Source organism: Anarhichas minor, unplaced genomic scaffold (assembly GCF_050575085.1).
Source record: "Anarhichas minor isolate MPS153535 unplaced genomic scaffold, ASM5057508v1 ptg000049l, whole genome shotgun sequence".
NCBI classification, from domain to species: Eukaryota; Metazoa; Chordata; class Actinopteri; order Perciformes; family Anarhichadidae; genus Anarhichas; species Anarhichas minor.
Window position 1 is genome coordinate 3,133,292 of NW_027466495.1, and position 8,604 is coordinate 3,141,895.

The 8,604-nt window shown below is 38.7% G+C and overlaps 1 protein-coding gene across 1 annotated transcript; it reads left to right on the top strand.

Moving 5' to 3' along the window:
- The first annotated feature begins 5,351 nt into the window (after nucleotides 1-5,351).
- Nucleotides 5,352-6,951, top strand: ostc (oligosaccharyltransferase complex subunit). Its single transcript, XM_076112427.1, has 4 exons — nucleotides 5,352-5,522; nucleotides 5,866-5,959; nucleotides 6,046-6,243; nucleotides 6,350-6,951. Exons 1-4 carry the CDS (start codon nucleotides 5,384-5,386, stop codon nucleotides 6,366-6,368), a joined length of 450 nt encoding a protein of 149 aa, XP_075968542.1. The 5' UTR covers nucleotides 5,352-5,383; the 3' UTR covers nucleotides 6,369-6,951.
- The last annotated feature ends 1,653 nt before the right edge of the window (nucleotides 6,952-8,604 follow it).

An 8,604-nucleotide genomic window follows, 5' to 3' on the forward strand; every position in this document is an offset into this window, starting at 1 on the left:
TCCATTTTCTGTTGTGATTTACAATGTCTCGGTGTATTTAAATCAATGTCGATTTATTGCAAATCTGAACAAATGCTAAAACTACCATTTGAAAATGTTCATTTTATCTACACCAGGGGTGTCAAACATACGGGCCGGATCAGGCCCGCCACGTCATTTTATGTGGCCCGCGAATCCGTCAGATAAAAAAAACAAAAAAAACTTAATAATTTAAAGTCACACTTGATAATAAAAATATCCCCATAGTCGAAGTTATGAGATACTTAAACACACAGTCACAGAAGCAGCTCTTTGGCTGGTTACTGTACATTTGAAATGGAAATGTATTGTGAGTACAATGAAGACTACATTAAACGTGGCTTTAAAACGGGTTCTTAACCTTTTTGACCTCGGGCCCCAACTTTTCAAGTACAAAGTGTCCCGGGACCCATTCAAATATTAACACTATTAGTTTAACTAATTGATCTCACTCTTGGTTTGATTTGTATTCAATAACTATATTGTTACCTGTTCAACTCCACCCCTATTTTGGAGCAAAACCGCCTAAAATGACATACCCAAATTAAAATGGCTGTAGCTTCTGAACCACTGACTATATGCATCAAAAGTGTCAGAAAACCTGTAGGTCATATAGAAACAGAGCAGTGGGCCTTTGGAGTCAGTAAAAATTGAAGATTTTTGTCCGCATAAAATAAAGTATCTTTCAGTATAAATAACTGCCTGTGGCTGTATCTGTACAGGTAAATGACAGTATAGGGCTGTAACTACACTATCAGTGAACTGCCTCAAATATGAAGATTGGACAAAGTATGACGATTCTACAGTGCTTCTTCCATGAAGAGATCCAGGCGAAGCTCTAAAAGGATATTTGGATACCCAAATGGACACATGGTAACCAAATGATATTTTGACACACTAAAGGTGTTTCTCCCTTTATATTTTGATATTATATTATTTTCCTTTTATTTTTAGCCTTCGCAAATTGCAAGAACTATATATATATATGTTCGAAGACGTGGTATGTAAGTAGCGGACTTACTGTGCGTAATGGCTGAGACTGAGCACACGATCGAGTATGAGGGGAGCTCAGTTACGCAAGGTTATACGTTGGTTGACGGCTTATAGAAGAGGAAGATAAGGTTTGTACTTTAAGTACTAGCGTTTTGTGAAGCTACTAGCTCCATGGTAACATCCGCTAGCACATTGTTGGGTCTGTAATGTGTCTTTTTCCGTCGAAATGCTGCAAGATCCGACTTGCAGCGGTTATGGCGACTTTGGACAGTGTGTGTTTGGGCTCCTTTTGTGAAAAATCCATAAGAAATGAAAGAAAATCGATGAGGGTTTTGGGCATGCTGGGATACCAAACACGGCCATGTTTTGTGACGTAGTTTGCGCAAGCAAGCCGTAGGAACGGAACGGAACGGAAGGGGAGGGGATCGAGGACGCCGGCGTCCTCGCGGAGTTGAACAAATAAATGAATCATTGCCCTTGTCAAATAAATGAGATGATACAATGTGATGATCACAAAGACATTTATTTATCATGTGTATGTAAACCTGCATACACAACAAGAAGCCCAACAGGCTTTCCCACGAGCGTTGGATGTTTCGTCGCTAGGTGTCGCTTTATTTTTGAAGGCTTCGTTTGATAGCATTAGCCCACATTCCACACACTGAAAGTGTTAAGAAAGTCAGGATTGTACTTGCGCACACATTTAGACTTGGGGGGGGGGGGGGGGGGTATGGCACCACTGTCGTTTTCATTTTTTCTACCACTACAGTGTGGTGGTTAAATCATGTAATGTTTATGATTCATTAAATGATGTAACACTGCTGCCCTCTAGTGGTTAAATCATGTAATGTTAATGATTCATTAAATGATTTAACACTGCTGCCCTCTAGTGGTTAAATCATGTAATGTTTATGATTCATTAAATGATTTAACACTGCTGCCCTCTAGTGGTTAAATCATGTAATGTTTATGATTCATTAAATGATGTAACACTGCTGCCCTCTAGTGGTTAAATCGTGTAATGTTTATGATTCATTAAATTATTTAACACTGCTGCCCTCTAGTGGTTAAATCGTGTAATGTTTATGATTCATTAAATGATTTAACACTGCTGCCCTCTAGTGGTTAAATCGTGTAATGTTTATGATTCATTAAATGATGTAACACTGCTGCCCTCTAGTGGTTAAATCGTGTAATGTTTATGATTCATTAAATGATTTAACACTGCTGCCCTCTAGTGGTTAAATCGTGTAATGTTTATGATTCATTAAATGATTTAACACTGCTGCCCTCTAGTGGTTAAATCGTGTAATGTTTATGATTCATTAAATGATTTAACACTGCTGCCCTCTAGTGGTTAAATCGTGTAATGTTTATGATTCATTAAATGATGTAACACTGCTGCCCTCTAGTGGTTAAATCATGTAATGTTTATGATTCATTAAATTATGTAACACTGCTGCCCTCTAGTGGTTAAATCGTGTAATTACTCATTAAATGATTTAACACTGCTGCCCTCTAGTGGTTAAATCATGTAATGATTATGATTCAACACTGCTGCCCTCTAGTGGTTAAATCATGTAATGTTTATGATTCATTGAATGATGTAACACTGCTGCCCTCTAGTGGTTAAATCGTGTAATGTTTATGATTCATTAAATGATGTAACACTGCTGCCCTCTAGTGGTTAAATCATGTAATGTTTATGATTCATTAAATGATTTAACACTGCTGCCCTCTAGTGGTTAAATCATGTAATGTTTATGATTCATTAAATGATGTAACACTGCTGCCCTCTAGTGGTTAAATCATGTAATGTTTATGATTCATTAAATGATGTAACACTGCTGCCCTCTAGTGGTTAAATCGTGTAATGTTTATGATTCATTAAATGATGTAACACTGCTGCCCTCTAGTGGTTAAATCGTGTAATGTTTATGATTCATTAAATGATTTAACACTGCTGCCCTCTAGTGGTTAAATCATGTAATGTTTATGATTCATTAAATGATTTAACACTGCTGCCCTCTAGTGGTTAAATCGTGTAATGTTTATGATTCATTAAATGATTTAACACTGCTGCCCTCTAGTGGTTAAATCATGTAATGTTTATGATTCATTAAATGATGTAACAATGCTGCCCTCTAGTGGTTAAATCGTGTAATTACTCATTAAATGATTTAACACTGCTGCCCTCTAGTGGTGAAATCATGTAATGTTTATTACTCATTAAATGATTTAACACTGCTGCCCTCTAGTGGTTAAATCGTGTAATGTTTATTACTCATTAAATGATTTAACACTGCTGCCCTCTAGTGGTTAAATCGTGTAATATTTATGATTCATTAAATGATTTAACACTGCTGCCCTCTAGTGGTTAAATCATATAATGTTTATGATTCATTAAATGATGTAACACTGATGTAACACTGCTCAGGTCTGTCTTTGTTCATCCTGCATCGCTCTGTTCTGTTCTTTAATGTAACGTTACTGCGACGGAGCCTCTCCCAGCTGTTAGCAGACTGTTGTGCTAGCAAGCAGGCTCGCGAGCGAGCTGTACCCAGCATGCAGTTCGGCGGTGAAATTTTATAAATGTACAATTATTAGTGTTACAAATTGTTTATGTGTCACAGACTGTTGTGTGTTGTGTTTTTCTCTGTTAAAGAGCATTAGTTGTGGGTTGTTAATTGTTGTGTTATAAAGTTATGACCATGACTAGGGTTCCCTCTCAATACATATAAGACAACTAGCGCTGACTGCTGTGCATTAGCAGCAAAGAATACATTTAGCTGCCTGTTGAAAGCAGACAGCATTTGTTTTGGCTATGCACCGGTATAATGGTGTGTGAAGAATTCATATCATAAGGGAAATTAAAACCGGTATACTGCCCAGCTCTAGTCTTTATTATAGTTTGGACAATTTTGTACCAATATTTGACGGGCCGGATTAATTTAAAAAGCCCACCGGCCGTAGTTTGCCCATGCCTGGGCTAGCGGCTAGCTGAGTGTCTTCTTCTGCTTATTGTAGCTTGTTAAACAACTGACTGACGCATTACCGCCACCGGGTGGTGGGAAGCTATATTGTAACTGAGCGTCTCATGGAGAACAGTAATATCTCTGGTGTCTTCAATTGATAACCTATGCGGTCCCGCGGCCCTCGCGGCCCACAGGTGCAAAACTGAAAGTTGTTTGCGGCCCTCTAGGTGACGTTCGCGGCCCCATCGTGGGCCGCGGTCCCATGGTTAAGAATCACTGCTTTAAAACACATGAAATACTTCACGTGGGATCGTGCAACCGCACCCTTGAAAAGATTTTAAGCTTTGAACAAAGTTATTGTAATAACTTATGTTTGATATTTGTCTTTGATATTTTCTTTAATAGTTTGATCTTTGATAGAGTAATGTGGGTTTCTTAACCCTAAATTAAAAGGATTTAAGTTATAATAACAGAAATGTGCTTAAATATATTTTTACATTTATATAACTGCATGTACAATATGTTTACACTTGAATAAACAATAATCAAATGCAGAGAGTTATTTAACAATATGTTAGGAGTAGTTACATTTACGCAGTCTTACATTTACAACCGGCCCTTTGAGGGCAACCATGACGCTAATGTGGCCCAGAGTGAAAATGAGTTTGACACCCCTGATCTACACAAATAAAATGCAGTATACGATGAAATATTAACAGTAGTTTCATCGATTATTTTTGACAGTGATAAACATTTGTGTTAAAAGAAAACAAATGGCAAAGATAGCTGACATTTAATAACAAACACAACCATCTTTTTAAATGGACAGTTATATTTGTCCAAGTTTGAAAGTTGGCCTTAAGTGGCAAAGGGATTACACTGATTCCCTGGTGCATCGTCCCATAACCCAAATATTTGTATGCAGTGATTTTGTTAAGACTTAAAAAGCTGATTTGATTTACGGTGAATTCAGTATTCAGTAAATAAGAGATTGTACTTTTGCCCATAGTGAAGCATATATCCATCAAGCTACCTGAAAATATGCATTATCTACAGTTAAACATTTACATACTACAAAGTCAATTAATTTTACGAAACTTATGAATGAGGCCACAATACATTGTGTTGACCGCCACATTTGAAAGAAGAGTTAAAAGCTATTTAAATGTAGCTGAATTGCACAATTACAATTCTTAAAGCATTTACTATAACATAACTATTTGGGAAATATTTTTGCTTGGACGGGGTGCAGTACACTCAAATCGCCGAATAAAACTTGTGTGCATACGCTTTGCACAAAGGATGTACTTCCGGGACACGTCAACATAGTCGCTTCGCAGACGGATATCGGTCAGAGAGCCTCTATTCTGCAGTCAGAGGGAATTTCTGTTCAAGCCATGGAGACATTGTACAGTATGCCGTTTGCGTTGCTGGAATGCCCGAATGTAAAGCTGAAGAAGCCGTCGTGGCTGCACATGCCGTCGGCTATGACTGTGTATGCGATCGTTATCGTGTCCTACTTTCTCATCACTGGAGGTAAAATGCATGTGCTAAGCTAACGTTAATGCTAGCTTGTTAGCGACGAATATACTTTGTCTCGGCTTGTTATGGACATGTAATTAATGTGCGGTTTAAATAAAGCCAGGTTATAGCCTGTGGTTGCATGTATAAAACAGCTCGCTAGCTTTAACGCAATGAACGAGGGAGTAAGTTAAGCTAACTTTGAGCTAGCACAAGAATGCATCTTCTCTGTGATTATTATGGTCCAGCTATGACGTTAGTAGTGGAAATGTGACGTTTTCAATCAGGTTTAGTAGCTCTGTTGTGTGAAGGCGCTCTAACTTTGCTCCAATTACGATGTGATTGATTGCCATTCTAGGTATCATCTACGATGTTATTGTGGAGCCACCAAGTGTGGGTTCAATGACTGATGAGCATGGACACCAGCGACCAGTGGCCTTCTTGGCTTACAGGTACGTCAGTAAAAACATTGTGAGCACCTGGAGCCAGTAGCCACAGTAAATAATGCATAACCAATGTAAGTACACTTGTTTTTCAGAGTAAACGGACAGTACATTATGGAAGGACTGGCTTCCAGTTTCCTTTTCACGATGGGGGGCCTGGGCTTTATAATCCTGGACCGCTCCAACGCGCCAAACATTCCCAAACTCAACCGCTTCCTGTTGCTCTTCATCGGTTTTGTCAGCGTTCTCCTCAGCTTCTTCATGGCCAGAGTATTCATGCGCATGAAGCTGCCGTAAGTCTACGCCCGTAATAGTTCTTATTGTAACACACCAATCCTGCCCTGAACTTACATTTGTTGCGTCACAATGTCTTAACAAATGAATAATTTGTCTTTTCAGAGGATACCTCATGGGCTAAAGACAAAAGGAGCACGCTCAAAATGATTTGGATGGACGGAGGACATCAACGCATAGGTGCCGAACTAAATCATGGATAAACGCAACTCTTTCTGTAATCAACCATTGAGGACTGAAAGCACTGACCTTGCTCAAGAAATTATACCTGGCTGCACCGACGGTTTCGCACTGGCTCTGTCTCATTGGTGTTCTTTGACTTTCTTCCCTTTCTCCATCTCCAAACAAACTGATGCAGCAGAGGATCACATGCACGTGTCACAGTGACATCATTATGACCTTTTTGGTCATGATATCCAGGTCCCTCTCAGTGTAGTGCATCTGTTGCAAACTCAAGAAATGAGCTAGTAGTGCCATGCAGCAGGTGAATACCGTAGTCACTGGAGTAGAAAAAGGAGAGGAAGTTACTGAACACTGTTGGCATGCAGCCACTGTTTTGGAATTTGGGATTAGCACTATATGAATAATTTAAAAGGGCAGATTAATGTTTAAGTTTTACGTTTTTGTAAAGAAATCGTTGTAACGGCCTATAACTTGTCACAGTTGCATTTTTGTACAAGTATGTGAAATAAATCTTCTTTTCAGAGCTCCTTGCAGTCGTCGTTTGTATGTACTGTTTATATAAACACATTTAGTTATTTTCTACATTATGTCAAGAGCTGCACCGAAGGGCAAAGATTAATTTATATACATTTTGTGGCCTGTTTACACACGATAAGTCAGCACGAGAATTGTAATTTGGCCTCCAGAAGATGGCGTCAGAGCTCTACCAGGCAGAAGTGTTTCCTGGCCGTTGCCACATTGTACTGAGGTGAAACCTCCAGTATCAAGACAGTAATGTGACTTCAGATCTGAGAATTTTGACACTAATGTGATTTCATAGAGATGTATAAGTGGTGGTTATCCATCCTGAGGTCAAACGATACTGGGTGCTTGTGGTTATTGCGTCCTACGTGAGTGCCAGAGGTTTTAAGGTTATTAAGATGTCATATGATAAATAAATCAAGGACTTTTTTTGTCTACACCTCAGATTCAAATCAGATCCACCTCACAGTTCTAGTTGTTACTATTTGGTTCAGCAGTGCATAAAATACACACCCCATTACACTGCGAGTTGCCGAGTCTGCTAAAACACCATCTGTTGACAATGGGTAATTGGTTGTAGCTCCTCTTCAACCTGTTTTTGCAGAGAGGGGAATAACTTCCTGCATTGTAAATGGTGATAAATCTTTGTTTTCCATCTGTGTGTGGACGCACACTGAACAAAACTTGTGTTGAAAATTCTAATTTATGCCTTAATATGACGCGACTGCTCACGATTATTGCCGTTTCAGCAAATTTCTGTGTTCTCTGGTTCTACTTCATAGGCTATGCTTCAAATCATCCAAGGCAGTTTTATAGTCGCCATCCCACTCATGACGCAATGCTACAGCTCCAGAAGTCCACAAATAATGAGATTTACATTTTCAAGTCCAATGCAAGAATTTAATGACAATGTGAAGCTTTTGGTCACTAGAACCTCATTACATCAGATATTTGATAAAAAATGGAAATCCCAGATCTTATGATCACATCAAACGGACCACACCTGTGCTGTCATGCAAGTACACATGGGAAATGCAGTTCACAGCTGTACTTCCCCAAGTCCAAATACTGTACAAAGGATACTAGGCAGATACATGTGGTAGAAACTTTTGCTAAATAATTGCCTAATGTACTCAGGAGGTAAAATCTATAATGGATCTACATATTGGAAGTAATAAAAGGGGAGGACATACTCCACAGTCAGGAAAGCAGTCATAAAGTGCCGCTGTACTGTCAACCCTCAGACACATCTGTGACGTTAATTGATAGCAAAATGCTCTTATCAAAATATAGAATACCACCACTCCCTTGTCTCTTCCTTCATTTTGTCTCTCTGCATTCATCTCATACTTTGTGCCCAGTGGCTCGTGGGTGGTCAGATTGAATCAAATGCATTTGATTCAATCTGCATTTGATTTAAGGCAGCGATCAGGGTCAGACTTTCCACCATTTATTAACAGTATCACATACAGTATTTTATTCAAAACAGATTGATCACCACAAAATGTGTAATGGTCTAAACAGGTATTGCACACACTTCAACAAAAGTGAGTAATGCTTATAAATCAGTGAAAGCTGTAAATGAATGCTTAAGACATGAGGACACCATTGGATTATTTGACATATTACCTTTTGATTTATTTACTTATGATTTA

Bases quoted from the DNA above. Each gene is read 5' to 3' on its own strand.
- ostc (XM_076112427.1), top strand. From the start codon at position 5,384: ATGGAGACATTGTACAGTATGCCGTTTGCGTTGCTGGAATGCCCGAAT. The intron at 5,523-5,865 runs GTAAAATGCATG...TTGCCATTCTAG, and splicing joins CTACTTTCTCATCACTGGAG to GTATCATCTACGATGTTATT. The intron at 5,960-6,045 runs GTACGTCAGTAA...CTTGTTTTTCAG, and splicing joins GTGGCCTTCTTGGCTTACAG to AGTAAACGGACAGTACATTA.